Consider the following 21,566-nt stretch of genomic DNA (forward strand, 5'->3'; position numbering starts at 1 on the left):
ATCTGGGGGTATGGCTGGATTCTAATCTTTCTTTTACCAGCCATACAAAAAAGACAGCAGCTACCTGCTATGGTATTCTGCGAGGACTCAGACCAGTCCTCAGATTTTTCGACCCGCCCACGCGTCAACTGGTGGTTCAGACCTCTATCCTCTCCCGGATAGATTACGGGAGTGCCTTGCTCCTTGGAGTCAACCAGGCTGAGGCGACTAGGCTTCAGAGGGTGCAGAACGCTGCTGCACGGGCCATTGTAGGTCTCCCGAAACGATGTTCTGTCTCTCCTGTTTTGGCCTCTCTGCACTGGCTTCCGGTCAGACAGAGAATCAAATTCAAGGCTCTCTGTCTGACATTCAAGATTCTTAAGCTTTCTTCTCCCCCGGCCTTGACAGGCCTTATTTCTTCTTATGTCCCCACGCGGTCCCTCAGATCCGAAGCTCAGCATCTGGTGAACAAGCCTAGGTTCAGGCTTAGCAGGATGGGAGGACGTTCCTTCCGTGTTCTGGCGGCGGATCTATGGAATTCCCTTCCTGTACACATTCGCGCCCTCAACAGCTTGACTCTTTTCAGACGGGCCATCAAAACCCACCTGTTCATCTCTGCTAGCTAATGTCCCCACTTCTCAGCTCTGATCTGTTGTGTTGTTGCATATGATCAGGCGCCAGGACGCCCCTTCGCTGGGGCAGCTGTTGCGCCTAATAAATGTTATTAACATAACATAACATAACATTATGTGCGTGGTCCACACAATGGATGCTGTTGCCTGTTGTAAGAAGAATATGTAGTATAAGCAAAAATGTGGCATGAATCATGTTACTGACGAGGGCATCAAGCTTGTGACAGGTGGTGAGTTCTAGAATGGCTGGTGCATGGAGTACTGCAGAGTGAAAGTTAATGAGCATTAGTTGGAATATGAGTTCTGTAGTTTGAGGGTGTGTAGTGGTTTGTGGTTTGTGTATGAAGTTGGGTCTATGTGTTGTCTGAGTACTGTGCCCAGGTGGTCTAAATCTGGGTATGAGGATTGGCAATGTGGGGTGCAGGATGATGCACATGATTTTATCTTGCCATGTAAGTTTCATTGGAACAGGAGATCTGGTCCTAACAGGATGAAACAGGCAATACAATGCCCTTGCCTGTTCTGCCCTTTGATGGGTACACCCGGGTGATGTCCGGAAGAGTTGACTGAAGTAGTGCGAAGGAAGGAAGTGATGTCATTTGCTGTGCAGATGGTTGATGGATGGCATTTTCTGTGCAGATGGATGATATTAAATTAAGAGGCACATGCATCAAACCATTTTGCGATCGCAATTAGTGCGAATCGCAAAATTCGACCAATTGCGATCGCAAAATGGCCTTTTGAGATGCATGTACCTTTTTTGCAATTCGCAATTAAGGAAATTACAATTTTTTGCGATTTTCTTAATTGTGAATGCAGTTAGGCAATCGCAAATTGCTTTTTCGCAATTTAGAATCGCAAATTACCATCTACTTCAAGTTGATGGTAATTTGCAATTCCTTTGAAAAATGCAAATACATGCATTTTTCAAAGTGAATTGTGGTGCACACACATCCCCTTCGGGCATGTGTTTGCACCACAAGTGCATACCTACCTTTTCTTGGGGGTGCATCAGGGTGGCCTTTTGGCCTTTTGGCCTTTTGGCCCCCCTTGCACCTCTCAAATTGGATGAGCAATTTGCGAGTACCTATTTGGTTCTCGCAAATTGTGCATGCAATCCCATTCATTCCTATGGGTCTAATGGGAAGCCATTCCTTAATTGCGAAACGCAATTTGCAGTTCCCAATTAAGGAATGTGTGGGAATTGCTAATATTTTAGCAAAACCTACATGCATAGGCAATTTCGATTCCTAAACTGCGATTCCTAAATTGCGATTCCTTAAAAATCTCAATTTAGGATTTGCAATTCCTTACTTTGATGCATGTGGCCCTTAGTCCTTTTGCTTGACTTCTTTTAAAGACCGTTTTGGTGGAAAACTCACCATGTCGCTTCCTGTGAAGATGGGTGATAGAAAATGAGGCTGATAATGGACGTTTACAAACCCAAAAACGTTTGTGAATGTTGTAGTTCGTAGAAAAAAAAAAGAAAAGGATCCTATTTACCATGTGCTAACATACGTGTGCATATTTGATCCAGTGACCAATTTACCATGTCACCAGATAAAATATTCACATGTATGGTTCTGCACTCTAAAGCCTGTACTAATTGTCCCAGCAGCCAAGACCTTGATAGAAAACAAATGTAACTACGAATAAAGATGGTATTGGAGTATTATGGTGGTTTTGTTTTGTATTGTATATGTGTCTTTATCGGCAAACTCCTTGTACCACCTTCTGCCTTCTTAAAGAGAGGTTTGCTTTGCAAGAGGAGGTACCCAGTTGGTTATGCGTGATCATGTTGGGTGGGTTGTGGTTGACCTAAGATTATTGGCTCAAATTTTAGTCACAGTGGGTTTTGCCACTGGGTGAAGATCTGGTAGGGTGAGCATGTTGTGGTGGGTGGTTACATTTATCTCCCTGGTAAGGGTTTCTGGGGGAGTTAAGTTTTCTATTTATTCTAACTTTCAGTGTTACTTCTGCTGATACTGTCAAGTTGGCTAGGTTGTGGGGTTTTGACCTCTTTCTGTTGAGATATTCTAATTGAACTGCTGGGCCACCATTGGGATTTGATTTTACCCAAACCAGATATCTTAGCATTAGGTTGCTTTTCTTTTCAAATCAATCCCAACCAACTGTTGCTCCATCTCATTCTGTAATGTCTGTGACAAAAATAGGGAGATATATAGCTTGGATGAGAGCATAGATGAAGTTTTTGGTGAGTTAAGTCTTTTGAGAAAGGTACAGATGAGCTGTCCAGGCCCATTCTTCTCCAAAAATAATATACAATGAGACCCAATCCAAATGGCGAGTAAATCTATCAGTGACATATGGGGGGGTCCAATACATCCCACTCCCCACTACTCTCTTATCCACATTATAATGAGAATATGCACTGTGCTCTGCCTTGTTTAAAATATCTGTTCTCCAAGACAACCCAACAGAGCAAAGCTCTCAGAGTGACCCCAATCTTGGTTGTTCACAACAGTCCACACCACACATTGGGCCTTATTCTAAATAGAGGAAAAATGTGCGAGAAGCAAGTGACCCCTCACGGAAACACCACCAAGCGGGGTAACTGGTATGCAATTTCCAGACAGGCCCCTGTCTCATCATCGGTGGTCACTCGCTCCTCGGGAAAATAAAGGTGATAGAAAAGAAGACGTGTCCAAAACAAACAACATATAAAGTGCTACAGTGAAGTGCAGAAAATTCTGCTAGTGGCAAACACACACAAACATAATGATAGAGTGCCTAAAACCACACACAACACACCAATCCCTTATCCACTTTTATTCGTAGGGTGGTGATTGCGTGCTCTTGAGTATTAAAAAGGCTGGTAGCTAGTCATGCATACCATTACCTACAGTGCCGACATGTTTCACTGCTGTATTTTTACCTACGTACCTGTTCTCCATTGACAGCACGTTACAGAACTGAGTGTCCAAAAAGAGTGAAGTGGCAGCACTTGAGTGCAGCCCTGATGAAACTGCTCTACGCTATACAGCAGTGAAACATGTCGGCACTGTAGGTAATGGTATGCATGACTAGCTACCAGCCTTTTTAATACTCAAGAGCACGCAATCACCACCCTACGAATAAAAGTGGATAAGGGATTGGTGTGTTGTGTGTGGTTTTAGGCACTCTATCATTATGTTTGTGTGTGTTTGCCACTAGCAGAATATTCTGCACTTCACTGTAGCACTTTATATGTTGTTTGTTTTGGACACGTCTTCTTTTCTATCACCTTTATTTTCCCGAGGAGCGAGTGACCACCGATGATGAGACAGGGGCCTGTCTGGAAATTGCATACCAGTTACCCCGCTTGGTGGTGTTTCCGTGAGGGGTCACTTGCTTCTCGCACATTTTTCCTCTATTTAGAATAAGGTCCAATGTGTGGTGTGGACTGTTGTGAACAACCAAGATTGGGGTCACTCTGAGAGCTTTGCTCTGTTGGGTTGTCTTGGAGAACAGATATTTTAAACAAGGCAGAGCACAGTGCATATTCTCATTATAATGTGGATAAGAGAGTAGTGGGGAGTGGGATGTATTGGACCCCCCATATGTCACTGATAGATTTACTCGCCATTTGGATTGGGTCTCATTGTATATTATTGACTGTGAGTGGAGGGCGACCCTTTCCGTATTCCCTCTAAGCTCCATTGTTTTCTGAGTCCATTCTTCTCCAAAGCCTTGGAAAGGCTTACCTTCAAATGTTTGCCTTATTTCTCACCTCTCAAAACCCTTTTGATTCCATATAGTTCAGCCTTAAAGTACTCCACTCTACCTAAACCTCCTTCTCTCATATCGCTAATGTTAGTTCCTTTGGTCGCCATGCTATGTCTTCATTCATTGGCACAGCCTCAGCTGGTTCATTCAAACAATCAGGGGTTTGTATAGCATGCTACTCACCCATGACGGTCTCAAGGCACTGGGGGAGAGAGCGGCTCCAGGTCAGTCGAAAAGCCAAGTCTTGAGGCCTTTCCTCTGTAGGGTCGGGGAGCGTCTGTTGTTGACAGGGAGCTTGTTCCAGGTCTTTGCTGCGGTGTGGAAGAAGGCTCTCCCTCCCGTTTTGTTTCTGTGGATGCAGGGGACCTCTGCCAGGGCGAGGTCGGCGGAGCAGAGGTTCCTCTTGGGTACATGGAAGGATACTCTCTTTTTGAGGTATTTGGGTCCGATGTTGTTGAGGGCTTTGTATGTGTGGGTGAGGAGCTTGAAGGTGACCCTCTTCTCGATGGGGAGACAGTGGAGGTCGCAAAGGTGTTTGGTCATGTGCTCGTGACGAGGAGTCCAGAGGACAAGTCTAGATACTGCGTTCTGGATGGTTTGGAATTTGTGTAGAAGAGTTCTGTTGATTCCAGCAAAGAGGGCGTTGCCGTAGTCGAGTCTGCTAGTTATGAGTGCGTGGGTGACGGTCTTTCTGCAGTCAGAGGGGATCAATTTGAAAGTCTTCCGGAGGATGTGGAGGCAGTTGTAGCTGGTGGAGGCGGCAGCATTGATGTGGCGGTTTATGGAGAGGAAGGAGTCGAAAGGATGATGCTGAGGTTCCGGGCTTGGTTTGTTGGGGTGGGTGGGCTCCAAAGGTGGTTGGTGGATCTCCTTCCCTTTCCCTCCCATGTCCATTGCCATTTTCTCTCTCTATGTTAGATCTCATGATAGCATTCCTCCTGTTGTTTCTAGTATCACCTGCATGCAGATAATCCTCAAATCATCCAACTTTTACTCCTGCCCTTCAAATTTAAGTATGCCACTGCCATGCTGAATGGCGCTTTTGCTGAACTCATCTGAAAGTGAAATTATCTATTTTGCTGGTAAACCTGCAGCTACTTGTATTATACAAGTCTCCCGACATTCTCATTCAGACACTATCAGTTAAAAAACTTGATGCATTGTTAACCATAAGAAGCATCTTCAGTCTTTAAAAACAGTTGCTTCTACGGTGCCTTGTACTTGATGTGCTTGGTAGATCTGGCAGTGGTGCTTCACTTGTTGCCTTTGTCACCTTCCTTGTGACTCTGTTTCCTTGAGCAGCAGCACAGCCTTAATGTTAGCTACAACTCCTCTGAGTGATAGTGACTGCCCAGCAGCTTGCTGAGCTCCTCGTCATTGCGGATAGCAAGCTGCAGGTGCCTGGGGATGATGCAGGTCTTCATGTTGTCCCGTGCCTCGTAGCCAGCTCCAAGATCTTAGGGGTCAGGCACTCCAGGATTGCAGCCAAATGGACTGTAGCACCATCCCGGACTCACTCAGAGTAGCTTCTCCTACTAAACAGCCAGTGCATACAGCCCACAGGGAACTAAAGACCAGCTTGGGAAGAGCAGGTCATGGCCTTAGCGCTAGCCTTCCCTCCTTACTTTTCATGCCCAGACATAGTGAGCAGCGGCAAAACTGTGACACAGAATAAAGGAAAAGTAATCAGTGGCTTTTTACCAACTACTGAGCATTCTAAAATCTGTCCTCATATACCCAACCATAGTGGCAAAACATTGCTCTCTGCACTGCATTTGTCCTTATTACGCTGGACTACTTCAACATCTTCTTAGTACTCCCCGCTGCTTTATCTTTGCCTTCTAGATAAGCTAGTAAATTTCACCACAGGACTATCTATAACCTCTCAAGACATATCCCTATGTCACGCTATTGTCATTAGTTTGAATGGATGTGTGCCAAAAACTAGGACTTGAGCAAACTACTTGTCCTGTAATTCCAACCAATTCCCTAGCAATCTAGCTAAAATCTTTGTCACCTATTTACCTTCCTGCCACATGGCAAATTATAGTGTTCTAGCTACTCCCAAACCTTCATGCACAGTGTCTACGTTTCAGTTTTTTCCTTGCTTGGACCTCATCACTGGAACTCACTCCCCACTGACTTCTCTCCACCCTCTCCCCCTCCACTATTCATATTGCTGTAAAAACACACATCTCAAAAAAGGAAGGATCAACTAATCCGTCATCACAATCCCATTTTTCATCCCTCCGTTCCCTCTGCTGTGTCTTTACTTCATCCACTGCTACACGTTTGTTTGTAACAACTTTGACTTGTAACTACGCTCTGTGAAACAGGTTGCTATTTACCACATTTCTGCCAAAACACCCATTCTGTTTTTTGTTGTTCATATAAATGAAATAAATGTACTACATCTCTGGTGGTATTAGTTGTAACCGTTTTCTTGTGGTCAGCAATTAAGGCCTTCCCTGTCTTTGTTCCAAGATATGCATGGTATTACTGAGATCAGAACGTTGTTGGTAGGATGTAGTGAGATATACTGTGGGTTGAGGAAGGCCATCGACCAAGGACTGCATGTATCAGCCCATTCACAAAAAAAGTTAGTTTCTGCGATGGAATGTACTGGCTTTAGAAAAGGCTTCCATCTTTTATCACTTCCATTCTTTATCACAAGGAATGTGTTCCAGCCAATGACCGGGACCTCTGACCAGTGGAATCAATAATTGTCTTCAGTTGCACAAATGTTATTTTCACTAACACAAACATTATTTCAACTGGCAGGAAGGTGAGAGATGACACTACCAACGGATAGGTGTATTTTTAAATTATTTCTGCAGTACTGGATAGCAGCCACTAGGCCCTTTGACGTCCTTTGAGAAACCTGTGAACTTCTAGTTCAGATCTCTCTGCTTTATGCATATAACCATTAATAGAAAAGGCCCCTTACTGCTAACATCCTTAGCCTCCACCATAGTCTCCTGGGAAACCTCTTAGATCTTCCTCTGCCCCTTTACTGAAGGTCCCTAGGATCCGAAGATCTCTGTGGGGTGGACGTTCCACCTCTTTTCTGGTGTCTAAACTTTGGAACACCCTACCTCTTGAACTCTGTCTACTGGAGCACAAACTTCCCTGCCGCAAAGCCTTGAAGACCTGGCTGTTCAGGGATTAATCCTCTTGCAGCTCCTGATCTGTGTCTGTTGCAGCACTGGGAGGCCTCCGGGTAGCCACGTGCTATATGAAAACTGCAGAATAGAATACCTCTGACCAAGCCCCCAAGGCAGTATTAAGTATAGTGCACACCGCCCTGCTCCATTGCGAGCTGCACTGGCGCCCAAAAAAATGGTCGCAAACACCCATTGCACTGTTTATCATATGGCCCCTGATTTCTCATCATTGCCAAGCAGTTAAACTTGGAGAAATATTGTTTCAATGGGCCTGGAACTGTAGGATAATTTTGTTGTATGTTTAGCGCTCTCTCTCTCTCTCTCACACATACATATCCATCTCATCTCTTTCTTGCTTTCTCCTCCTATTCTCTTGCACTCTCTCCTCTCTCGTTGTAGGTGTGTTGTAAAAATTGCTGGATTGAACGGCACGCCCACAAGCTGAAGAGTAAAAAGAGTGTTCACTGTAGGCATTTTGTGCTGTGGCAGCTTTAATGTCTGTGAAAAAAGATTTGGAGACATGATATATAGCTTTGACGAGAAAGGTACAGATGGAATGTCAAGGCGCCATTGGCATAACATTTGTGTTTTGATATGCGTTGTTAGAATTTTTCCTGTTTATTGTGCTCCATAACAAAAATTTGGAGCAAATTATTTAGTCATGCTATTGAAACAGTAGCCCCTAGAAAGGGCCACATATGTAGCCGTATTTTATGAATTATATAACTTTACTTGAGAGACTGCTAAAGCCCACTGTCCTAGCTTTCCCCTCGAGTATTTGCAAGTCAAGGACTTGGACTTCAGAGAACGTTGCTGTATATTATAGAAAGAAGGTAATATTTCTCCTCTCTCTTTCAGATTCACATTCACTCTCAGAATTTTTTTAATCAACTTTATTTATATTTTAAGTTGCACGAGATGATTACATTTTAATATTGCGTTATAAATGTAACCACAAACTAGTGCCACTAGATAACAGGCTGAAATACGTGGTTTATATCTCAGACAATCAATCTGGTCAACCTGCACCATGCTACTTGGATCCGTTTCTCTTTAGTCGTACCTTCAGTGAGAATTCACATTACCAACCACTTTTTCAGATATTCTAACTTGTTTTTAAATAGTCAATGATGTTGTTTTTTCAGGGAAAAAACGTAAACATTTAAGAGAACATGCCGCTTACAGTGATGACACTTACCTTGCTTACAGCCGTGCATATGGTTGGTAGAGTTAGAGGTATTTATTATTCTTTCAGTATTAGTCCAATTTTTCTTTGATCGATTAACTATGAAACTTCCAAAAACTGCATATGTTGTGGAGTTGTTACACCTTGCAGCAACCTTCAACACCCAGTTAGACATCCTGTTCACCCATCGTTTCTACACTTCCCATTCACTCCTATTGACTATGCTCTAACCCTCAACCAAAGTCATTTGGCCGATACAGCACAATCCATACACTTATTCCTAATGTCCCAGTTCTGTCTTTCATCACTATAGCTTTAAGCTTGGATCTACATATCAATGGGTGACGTCCAGCCTATAATCTGCATTTTGTGTATCCTCAGCACATCCCAACATGTCATACATCAATGGATGTGTTTGGACATTTTACAGCAAACACAAGGAGATGATGGACAGAGCATTGAAACTTTTCAGACACTCACCCCCAGTCACACATCTCAGTCAAATCCATCATTGTTCTTTAGCTCACTACGCCACCCCAAGTTCAGATCCAGCCATATTCAAATCAGTCTTGACCATGTGCCTCACGGTAGCAGTCCAGACCGAACTGCCAAGTCAGGTCTTCCCTGGACCAGAAACAAGCATCCTGGGACTGGTTTTGTGGGTAACACCCCTCATCAGCCAAGCTAGCTTGAATCCAGTGGCAAAGTGAGCAAGGGACCCACGTCTGGGCATACCCTGCCAACTAAGGGCTAACAAAGCAAACACAAGGAGGTGATGGATGGAGCGTTGAAACTTTTCAGACACTCAACCCCAGTCACAGATCTGGGTTGAATCCATCATCGTACATTTTATGGATCTACCGCATTCTGCCTTCCTCCAGTTTTAGAGTAGTTCTTGGCTCTGTGAACATAGAGAGAGTCAACAAAACCAGAAAACCTTTCACTTTTTTGTGATGTGATTTATCAACTGGATCTTGCTGTCACACAAATGTCATTGTTTACAAAAAGGGAGGGTTTTACCCATATAGTCGCGGGGACCTGGGCATAATATGGTACATATATAGGGGTGTCCCCGCAATGGAAGCGTATTGTAGAACTACATACACTGGAGAATTTCAGGATTTAAGAACCAGTGACAAAGTTATTTACGGTATTGTCATTTATTAATCAATACCAAAAGCAGTATACCAATTAACAATCACATAATATTGCCAGCCCCAAAGTGGGAAGGAAAGAGGGGGAGGGAGGTGAAGTGCTCATAGGAGTGCAAGGTCAAGAAAAATTACACAAAGTTCCAAGTAAATACTGATTACAGTGTTAGAAATAAAGTCATAGACATTATAATACACATAGCCAAAATAAAGGCATACATTGAGGAATAATAAACACTTGACATTCAACGGTCACATACAACATTCAAATGTTATCGGGGGCATGTGCCGGAAAGAAACCAACAGTCGACGTTTCGACCCCTATCTATAGGCTATGTTGAGTCCTTTGTCGGGGTCTTCATCAGGACATCTACACGGGGAAGGGGAAGCAGTGGGGCAATTCTTTCTGAAACAATTAAAAACAGGCATTGGCACTGTAATTTATAATAGGGGTGAGATTAATCTTAAATGGTAATATTAGATATCATGCATTACCATGGAGTAAAGGCCCAACTGGGCTCTAAACCGGGGAACAGGATCCGCCACGCAATTAGTCGTGGTCGATCTCAGATGTACAAATTCATATCTACAGAGGAGACAACATAGAATCAAAGGAACGCAAAAGTGGTGGGTTCACAGTGCTGTCTGACAGATATACTATTATTAACGACTATCTACTGAGACAAAAACTTAAAGCGTTGAGACAAATGGTAGTGATTAGTTAAACCACAGTCTACATTAAATCAGATACAAGTTATAGATAGGACACAATTCCTTACGTTCCTCAACGAAGAACATGTAAAATCCCCATTTGTGGTCTCAGCATCAGGGACCTTGTTACATTAAGACAATCCTAGACCACTTATATGTTAAGATGTTAAAAAACGGCAACCCTGAATTAAGTTGCGGACAGGTTGCAGACTATATCACTGTGGAATATAATACAAAAGTCAGTGTCAGTAGCGTGTTAATACAGCACTATTTAAAGGGGCACACTGCAAATACACCTCCGTTAAAGTAGTGAAATATCACCAATGAGGTGCAAGGAGGATCTCGGTAAAACGTGATCAAACTAGCATAAAAGCCATATCATAAGTCTAAAACATACCTCCGAGTTATCAACGGGAGGTTGTATTATATTCCACAGTGATATATTCTGCAACCTGTCCGCAACTTAATTCAGGGTTGCCGTTTTTTAACATCTTAACATATAAGTGGTCAAAACGTCGACTGTTGGTTTCTTTTTGGACCTCCGGCACATGCCCCCGATAACATTTGAATGTTGTATGTGACCGTTGAATGTCAAGTGTTTATTATTCCTCAATGTATGCCTTTATTTTGGCTATGTGTATTATAATGTCTATGACTTTATTTCTAACACTGAAATCAGTATTTACTTGGAGCTTTGTGCAATTTTTCTTCACCTTCACCCAGCGCCTTGAGACCCTACGGGTATGTAGCGCGCTCTATAAATGTCTTTGATTGATTGATTGACCTTGCACTCCTATGAGCACTTCACCTCCCTCCCCCTCTTTCCTTCCCACTTTGGGGCTGGCAATTTTATGTGATTGTTAATTGGTATACTGCTTTTGGTATTGATTAATAAATGACAATACCGTAAATAACTTTGTCACTGGTTCTTAAACACATATGTCATTGGCTTTGGACGGCCTGTTTGCGTTTTGGGATGGTTCTTCAGTGTCTTCTTAAGTGTACTAGGTCGATAATTGTCCGGGGACTGGATACTGTTGAAGAAGGATGTTTTTTGGTAAAACGTAACTCCATTGTTGAGGACCTACCTTTAATGTAAAATGCTGTAGTGAACTGTGACAACAAAATGTCATGGGTATGTAAAATATATTTTATTTTACTGTGTATTTCACTTCTCTCCTTCTAGAAATCACCAGTACTAAACACCGTAGAAGAGCAAACCCAAAATCCATACACAGAGCTTCTGGTGCTGAAAAGACATCATGACATAGTGCGATTTCTAGTGAAAATAGATGAATACAGGTAAGAATACTAAAGTGGTCCTGATGCTAGTTATCACTCCAATATCTTGTATCTTCTGATTGTATGCTATTCTGATATTTTATGTGATAAGTTAAGAGAATTTTGTGTTAAATGGAAGGATTTTAGGACAACAGTTAGACTGTCATTTGTTCTATTTGCAATGTATGCCGTGAATCATACTTGTACATTCCGACCTTTCATTGAGAACTCTTAATGTTTTCTTTACGAGTCCCTATCCTGAATTCTGTTGAATCAGACTCCCCTTTAACCTACTGAGCAAGTCCAAGGTGGAACGTCTGGTGTAGGTCTTGATCAGTCTATTGGGAATGCAGCTTCAGGGGTCACTGAGTAATCCATTAGTTAGGATTCTTAGAATCCATGCTAACCAGTGTACCAAATAAAATATCTACATTGGCCTGCACAAGCCTCCTTAACTACTCTATGGATTGAGATGGGCAAGCAGTCCAGACCTAACTCAATGCAAGTGTTGTTGATCGTATCTAGGTACAGTCCAACATATTTATTATAGTCACAATAATGTATAAATGTCCAGGCAGGGTTGTGTGTTACAGAACACATTTAATAATATCCTGTAATGCGTCAAATACATTTACTCAATAAACCGGAATCTGACAATCAAAAGTTGGCAAAAGAAAATGCACAATTGTAACGGAGACAACAAACAAGGAAATCGGTAATTCTGCCATTACAACAGTGACGTCCAGGGTGACCACCTCATTCTAGGTCATTACAAAATATAAATCCAGTCCTGACCTTTTTACCTAGAAATCATTGATTTGGGGTAGGTTAGTCTTATTAGTTCAGTGAAGGCAAAAAAGACTATAACATCCAAAATGGATTCTGATATCATACAAATGTCCAGGATTAGCAACAGTGCCCATAATGGCCTGGAGGGAAGTGGTCACCCTAGTAATCTCATGTAGAAACTGATAAATCGGTTAAAGCGGATTACAGTAGCACTGTGCAGCAATGAACCCACGACTGCTGGCTAAACCCACTACATATAAAATACACAAAAGGTGCTAAGAGGATGTTTGCAATAAGTCTACCACTGGCAATCGCTCGGGGTAGTATTCCAACCCATCATGCATATGACTGCACACCCAGTCATATGCAAATCAGTCCTGACCCTGCTCAAATAGGAACAGTCCAGCCCGAACTGCCAAACCAGGTCTCTCTGAACCGGAACACGCATAACTAAAGATCGGTTTCAACCTAATTTGGGCTGTTCGGATGGTGCAACTTGGTTCCAATGGCACAGTAAGCAAGTGACCCATGTCTGTACATACCCGTGGTTAATTAGTGTGGTACATAAAACACATAAAAGGTGATAGGAGGATGCTTGCAATAAGTCTAACCACTGTCAATCACTCTGGTAGCATTCCACCCCATCGTTCTTTTGCCCATTATGCCACATCAGATTAGACCCAGCCGTATGCAAATCAGTCTTGACCCTGCTCCAGTGGGAACAGTCCCGCCCGAACTGACAATCCACGTCCTCTTGGAATCGGGACACATGCAACCCATTATGAGAGAACTGGCCCTTATGTAATTATGAATCTGTTAAAATTCAATAGACTGGGAATCAGAAATTAACAGCTGAGCTAATTATTGCTTATTATGAGTTCACCCCATAAAAGAGGGCATAATATGCAGATGTTGGTGCCTTTTCATTTTTCATTAGTGTTTGCTACAAAAAAAGCAAGCGTGTGAGGTGCCACACATACAGGAATTTCATGAGTAGCTTGTAATATATGCCATAATGTTCATAAAGCTCAGAACACCTGTATAATATAGAAGCAATACAGTGCAGTGTACATGTGTAAATACGTTTGTACCAATAATTTTATTCATTAGAGGTTGTGTTAATTTGTGTTATTTTAAAAGTGGGTTCCCACTCCCTTGTCCAGTTCTGGAGAGGCCATAAACAGATTGCTGAAACATGTCGACTATATATTAAGAGGAGTCCACGTTGACGGTTTGAAAAGGTCTATTGATTTAAGTACTGCCGGCCTAACCCCATTGGATGTTCTGCATATAAACAATAGGCTATGGCTACAGTTAAGTGGACTATCTCTTGGCGCATCTGGCTCAAAAATATGCATTGGGCTGTCTATTTATATGCATACGGCGATATTGTGAGTGTTGGCTTAAAACTCTTAGAAGTATCCGTATAATAAATTGTTGATGCATAGTATCACTAAAGGATGTGTCTGAACTTAGAAGTTATGTTAATGCATTGTTTAAATGATGGTCGTCAATTGATCCTTTTTCCTAGACAAAATGTTACTGATACCTGGCTTCATAGAAGGGACACTCAGTGAGTGTTTATATGTGTTTGTGAGCTATTCCCCTGTCCAGGCATGGGGGTCCGTGAGGTTTTGTTTTCCGAATATTGTTTTGTAAAAAAGAGCTCCATTCTGGTTCAGCAAGATCAGCGTTATTTGCTGATCAGCTTCCTATATCTAAGTTATTAACAATCCTTCAAAATTCCTGTGAGTTCTTGCCTCTACATGCGTGGAGGAGATTAACCCAAAAACGGTCCAGCCGCTGTTTCTTTGCTAGTCGTAGCTCCTTTTTATATTTTTTCCTTAATGTTTGTGGGAGGTGATCACTTTCCAGTCTCTGGTCAATTTTCTAGTCAGTAATATGTTTTAAACAGGGATACACTTCGTGTGGAGTCATAATGTATAATGGTGTTTGACTTTAAAGATATAAAAGTGCTAACCACGGGTTGATCTTTAGGAAACCTGTCATTGAGTATTCTAATGCCTGCTGCATTCAGCAGACTCAAAATCGATTCACCAGGTTTATCACATCAATAGGTTTTTATTAGTATCCTGGAACGAAATGTTTAACAGTTGGTCTTGCAGAGAGGTTTGCTCATCTTCATGATGAAGGCAGAAGAGGTGAGAGCTAAAATATCCTGTTATTAGGAAGTGAGCATTAGTATATTCTTTTTGCTGGACCATTCTAATTTAGCTGCTATTCCATGCTTTATTGTAGAAGAGATGTAAATGGCTATAATCACCAAGAGGTGCTGCTTGGTGCATAACCAGTCCTCTACTTTAGCAACCAATGCCCACTTCCCTCCGATATCTATTGTTGTAACCTTCCACTGAACATCCGTAGAACCAAATATTGAAAATCTCCCTTTGGCTGACCTTGAACTTCCTATTTTGTCTGCACAATTTTGATAATCAACATATCCAATCAATGACTTGAGGATCGTGCTCTGTGTTTTTTCTATGCAATTGTAATTTGAAATTGATGCAGAAAACGAGTATATATTCTTCATTGGTCACATTAAGTAGACCATTCATGTTACATGAGTAAATATTTAATGAGTCCATGATCGGGCAAATAAATATAGTATGCCGAAGCTGAGACAAATTTCTATTCTTTTTTACGTTTATTAGCGTAGCAGGTAGTCCACTCCAGTCCTAAATTGTTCCGTTGAGACCTTCGGTTTCTAAGCACTATTGTGTGACCTTAAGTAAATTGTTAAATTTTGCAGGCATACAGATTTCAGAGGCAAGCCTTTTACCAAGTTGTAAGAGTCATCATGCCCTTGTGCTGACTTAAGATTTAATTTTAAATCTGGGATTTCAAATTCCTGCTTTGTCGAAGGCACAGCCAGCATGGAGGAATATATTTTATCTATATAATTTGTAAGTGTTTTTCCCCATTTTCTAAAGAATAACCTCTTTGAATAAATCAGATTTGTAATATCTTCATTAGCCCATGTCACCAAGTTGGTTCATTTGTAAAGGGGCCACTGGGGGAAGAAACGTAATGGCTTCTATATGGGTAGGAGTTATACTGAGCAGTTAATTATAGTAGCTGATTCTTAAGAGTCTTGGTTGGTAAATGTTTAATCACTTGATGAATATTTTTTCCTCAACATGCTTTTATTTATTTAAACTTGGTGACCTGCACATTTATTCGCTCCACTGTTCAATCATTGTAAACTCAGGACCTACTAGGATTAATCAAGCACGTCCTTGAGCTGTTGAAGGTGTTTGCTGGTTGTCTTGGGATGAGTTAAAGACTTGACAGACACATTTGTGCTTTAGAATTTAAACATGTCCTGCAGGGGCAGGGCTTGCAGCCTCTCCACCTCATGATTGTAGCAGAAAAGGCCTTCATTAAGTGGCTAGACTGTGATTCCATTAATACAGCTTTTATGAGGATTCCAAGCCAGTGGATAAGGAATGCATTAAAAACATCTGAATATTTGAAGGATGGCAGTATAACCGTGTACAAGTTAGTTCCATTCAGTGTCATTGAATACTATGACAATGTGGGCAAAAAATATGTTTGCTTCTACGCTATCAACTTCTCCAACAAGTTTTTGTAAAGTGCTATAATAAAACAAAACAAGCACTGACAAAGCCAAAAGGCTGATAGCCAATAGCAGATCTATTGGCTTCGCCAGTACTTTATTTCTTTTTGTGTTTTAAAGATGGCATAGGTTTACAGGACAGCTCTACTGACACCTTAACGTTTTCTAAAATCATTACCTTTTAATCACATTTGTATGAAGCTGAGCAGTGGGATTCAGCTGGATGAACACATTCAGTGGAACCTCACCACTGTTCCACAGCTGGACCCTCCTGTAGGTTACACCTGAGTGTTCTAAGGTTCTAAAGATGTAGTTTGTTTTGAAATAGTGACAGTTAAATGGGATTGTGGATTTGATGCAAAATAAAGGAGTTACTGGATCCATACCTACGTCTGATGTATTCCTCATGAGCCTTTTCATTTGTAAAGGAAAAAATGCGCTGTCTGCTGCATGACACATTGTTAGCTTACAGTGGCCTTAGAGGCCAACTATTGTCAATCTCATTTGCTTGCTTCTTATTCGTTAGCTTGTGTGAGCGTTCCTTCTTCCTCTTCTTCTGTTAGGCCCTCCCCTGGAGCATGGATATTACTCGTCCACTGCCCATTCTTCAAGTTATACTTTTTACTTTTAATTTAAGCACTCTATGAGTGTGCACAATGTTGTCGCCCTAGTGTGCTTCTCTTCCCCCCTTTGCGCTGTATGTGCTTTCTTTCCATAATTAAATTAACCTGATTACAAAGACAAGTTCCAAAGGGGCCTGAAAGACATAAGGAAAATAAATAAGAAGAAATAGACCTGCAAAGATTTTTTTCTATCGAGTGAGCCCAATAAATGAGTAATTAAGTGAATTGGGGCTTCTTGCATATTAAAATAAGAGAATCAGTAAGGATTTTCCACAGACGATACCCCAGCGTGCATTGAAAAGGACGAGTGACACTCAATCCACGGAAGGGTGATTTGAAAGTAGGCATAGTCTATCTGAGAATATCTGAACGGTTAATGAGAATCAGGAGGTAGTAATATAAAAAAAGATACCAATATATATGAAGAGAAATCCTGTGTAAGCGTGGATCCAATTAAATAAATAAAGGGACAGACGAAAAGTCCCGACTTTTGAGATAAATTTCTCTTTAAAATAAATTATATGTCCTAACGAAGGTGGAGCATATCATAATAAAAAAACACCGAAACACTGCGTGAACAACCTGTGGCAAAGATTTGAGTTTTTTTAATGAATTTATGATAACTGTTTTGTAAATTTGAAGCACATAGGGCCATTGTATCCATAACCATTAGTAGTAGATAATTATTTGGAGATGGATTTGTGATGTAATGTTATTTACAATAGCATGCGATTTACAAATGTGGACTTTTCATTTATGTAATGCTATTTAATAATACAAAAAAGCAATTTTGCTATATATATCAATGTGTAATAAATTGGACATATTTACAAAAGACAGTGGTCGGCGTTTAGAGAATGTGCAAATTATACTAATAGTCAAAAGAACAAATTGTTCCTGTTTTTATAGAAAAACAAGATAAATAGACATGAAATATGTGAATTGATGAATGTGTAAAACAAAAGGGATTTTTATTTGTTTTTATTAACTTTGTAACTCTGTCCCATTTGGATTAGAAGGGCTCCTCTCCCAATTTTGTGAAGTGTGCTTCTTTCCCGCAAGCTCTTGGTACTCACTCGTCTGTTTGCTTTCCCTGCTCCACGTTCCTCCCTCTCCTTGTTAGTTTGCTTCTTTCTCAACACCCTCCATGTTGCTTCTCCTGCACCCATGGTGTTGCTTCCACCTGACCCTGCCCTCTGAGATGCCTCTCCCATACCCCATGATTCAGATTCGTATTGCTTCCATCCCCAACTCCACATTGCCATCTGTCACCCGTGTTTTTCCCTATGTGCTGGACTCCTTGAAAAGGTGAGGATATTTATATCTGCTTCGCCAGGAGCAATTGACTGAATGGCTTTTGGATCAACATCCCCAGGAAACAAATACTGCCACGCCATTTCTAAAGGGTGTAGTAGCACCAAGAGCTCCGGTACCTACGCTCAGCCTGAGGTGTCACAGTGGAGAAGAGCATGCCCTCAGCTTTCTTTCATTGAATTTACAACATACATTTGACAACGAGGCTGGGGGTGTGGCCTTTAAGCCAAACAAAGGATCCCATCCTCGTGGCCATATTTATGTTGTAAAATTTCAATTACAAGACTCCTCCCTCTGACACGTAGCACCAACTGTGTTCCTGCTCTGCTATAGATGCTGGAGAGTGAGTGTTAAGCAGAGGAGCAGTCGGTCTTTCTTTCTGTTTTTGATTTGGCTAAAAAGGTTTTAGGTTTGACTTCTCAGTTTCACCTCACAAGTTTTTGTTTGTGTCTAAGAGACAGATTCTAGCCTACTGTAGGCTAGAGCCTATTGTGGACCACAGTACTTAAAGTGAGATAAAGAGGGTGGGGGCTAAAAAGGTTGTGGCTAAGTAATTAAGGGTGTGGCTTAAAACATGGAAACGACAATCCTGTGATGTGCCCAGCATCCTGCCTGACCATTTTTAGATGCCTCTTTGTGAGCTTTCTGCTATTGCAGCCTGACGTATGCACAACAAACTTTTGCCTAAAACAAGAAAGACTTATTGGCTTTGTGAGTGCTTGTTAGCAGTTTGATATAAGTGAATATCAAAAATGATATGTTGTAAAAAATTCGAATTTGCAATTACAAATGGTACAAATGTGACCATCACTATGTGCGCACTGGAGAGAGGCAAATATTGGATGAGCATGTAATCTGAACATTGTTATGGCTTCCTGAGTCACACTGCCTACAGCCTCAGGTCCTGGGCTCTTAATCATTATTAACACGCTCCCACAACCAGAACTCACCAGGACACTTAAGTGAGACTCGGCTCACATGCACCACACAAGCAATGGAAAGCATATCAACTCAGCCTTTTAGAGCCAAGACCAGTTGGCTTTGCCAATACTTAGTAAAGTCAGCTTCAATTACAATAGCAATTGCACTGAAGCAAGAAAAGTTTACAAATGTTAAAAAGTTCTAAGTCTTTGCTTGTGTAAAATATGTATAGTATATACTGTAGTTCATAGCTTAAACCATTGTTAATGCCTTTAGGTCTCAAAGGCGAGACCTATTGGCTTTTCTCGTGCTTGTTGAAAAACGTATGTGTACTCTTGCGAGTTCAGCATTGCCTCAAAATTTCTTAAAGCCATTAAAAATGAATAGACTGAGACATAAAAAATACTCCATCACCAGCAGAAACACTTGAGGGCCTTTGATGGAGAGCAGCTGACTAATTGAGACTGCCATTCTGGACAAATACTTTCTGACTCAAGAGTATGATCCGTGTGTGTCAAGGTACTTCCAAGACATCACTTTGCCTCGAGATAAAGCCAGTCCTGGTATAGAATAAAAGTGGAACACAGAAGTCTCTCTGTCCTAGAGAGTTTACCTTCTGTTATAGTGACTATCCAGAGCAAGGAAGTTCTTCTCTCTTCCTTTTTGTTGCTTGTGCTTGTATTCAAGATCCTCTTGATGCCTTTTTCCAGTAACCAATGATTTGCTGTGCTCATGGCCAGTATTGGCTTTATTATGCACCCACTGATGCCTACCCTACAATATGAGCACCGTTTTTCATAATGATCTACTACCTCTTGCCATATGCACCATTGAGGTTTACGCAGGCCTATCCTGTGTAGGCGTGGAGGTCGAGACGTCAGAATTATTATTATTATTATTATTTAAAATTTTATATAGCGCGCAGTTACCCTAGGGCATCCCAGCGCTTGAACAGGACTTCAACAAATAAAACAGTCAGTCAGGACCAATCACGCCGGAAGCAGATGTGTTTTAAGACATTTGCGAAAGCACAAAGTGCAGGTCTCGGCGCGCAATTTTAAAGGTAAGGAGTTCCAAAGCGTCGCTGTGTTTACCGAAAATCTTCTCCCGCCCGTGCCCGCCCTCTTTACTCTGGGGACAAGGAGGAGATGTTTCTGGTCGGAGCGCAGCGATCTGTTCGCTTTGTATGGCACTGCTTGATTTCTCAAAATAGGGGGTCCTGTGCCCTGGAGAATTTTGTGGGCTGTGCAAAGTGCCTTAAATTTTACTCTTTCGCGCACTGGAAGCCAGTGCAGTGCCTTAAGGGCAGGTCCAGCTGACTCTGTTCTGGGAATGCCCATGAGCAGTCTGGCCGCCGCATTTTGGACCTGCTGTAGTTTATTAAAAGTCGATTCAGGAGCACCCAAAAAGAGGGCATTGCTATAATAAAGTCGCAATGTTATAAGCCCCTGAATCAACAGCTTCCTCGATGGAAAGGGAAGAAACGGAAAGATTTTACGAGCTGAACGTAGCAGGGCGAAGCAAACTCCTGCCGTTTTTTTAGCTTGGGTCCTGAATGAAAGATCTTGTTCCAGCCAGACCCCCAAGCTCTTAATCTCCTCTTTCATACTGGGGAGCTCGCCCATACAGCTAGGCCAGCTAGTCAATGGCAATGAGGGGGCTTTATTCCCTAATAGCATTATCTCTGTCTTAGAGCCGTTCAGCTTGAGAGCTGATTCGTTCATCCAGGTATGAACTTCCACCAGGCATGAGTGCAGCAAATCGGGGTTATCTACCAGTTGAGGAAGGGCGACCACTAACTGAGTATCATCAGCATAGCTGATGATACTGATGTTATAAGGGGCCACCACATCCTCCAGGGGGGCCATGTAAACATTAAACTATGTCAGGCTAAGGGAGGAGCTCTGTGGCACACCCCACTGGAGGGGGATAGATGTAGTCCGTTTACTGCCTTCCCAAACCTGATAGGAGCGACCGTCAAGAAATGATCTAAGCCACTTCAAGGCGGCCCCTGCCACACCCACCTCTGACAGTCGCTGAATCAGCACCTGATGGTTAACGGTGTCAAACGCCGCACTAAGGTCCAGGAGGATCACTGCCACTGATCCTCCTGAGTCCATGATGCGTCTGGATTCTTCTACGACTGCCAGTAGGGCCGTGTCAGTACTCTGGCCTGGACGAAATCCGGTCTGCGAGTCTCGGAGCAGACCGTTCGACTCCAAGAAACTTGACAGTTGGTAATTTGCCAGCCTCTCAGCAATTTTACCGAGGCCTGGCAGCAGAGATATAGCCCTAAAATTCGACAATTCCGCCATGTCCAAGTTAGGCTTTTTTAATAGTGCCTTAACCACTGCTGTTTTCCAGCTTGGTGGCACCAAGCCCTGGGAAAAAGAAGCATTCATCAAATCAGTGATGGGAGTCACGATAGAGGTTGCTACTTGCTTTAAAAATTTGATAGGGACCGGATCCATAGGGGAGCCACTTTTCATGG

At 42.1% G+C, this 21,566-nt stretch overlaps 1 protein-coding gene across 1 annotated transcript in view; it reads left to right on the forward strand.

Moving 5' to 3' along the window:
* The window catches only part of WDR41 (WD repeat domain 41), a 624,116-nt gene that overhangs the window by 51,623 nt on the left and 550,927 nt on the right, over positions 1–21,566 (forward strand). Inside the window, exon 2 of the mRNA XM_086960751.1 lies at positions 11,736–11,851. Within this exon, the coding sequence (XP_086816877.1) occupies positions 11,736–11,851 (116 nt within the window). The remainder of the gene's footprint in view (positions 1–11,735; positions 11,852–21,566) is intronic.

The sequence above is a fragment of the Lissotriton vulgaris genome, chromosome 3_1 (genome assembly GCF_964263255.1).
Source record: "Lissotriton vulgaris chromosome 3_1, aLisVul1.2, whole genome shotgun sequence".
Classification (NCBI taxonomy): Eukaryota; Metazoa; Chordata; class Amphibia; order Caudata; family Salamandridae; genus Lissotriton; species Lissotriton vulgaris.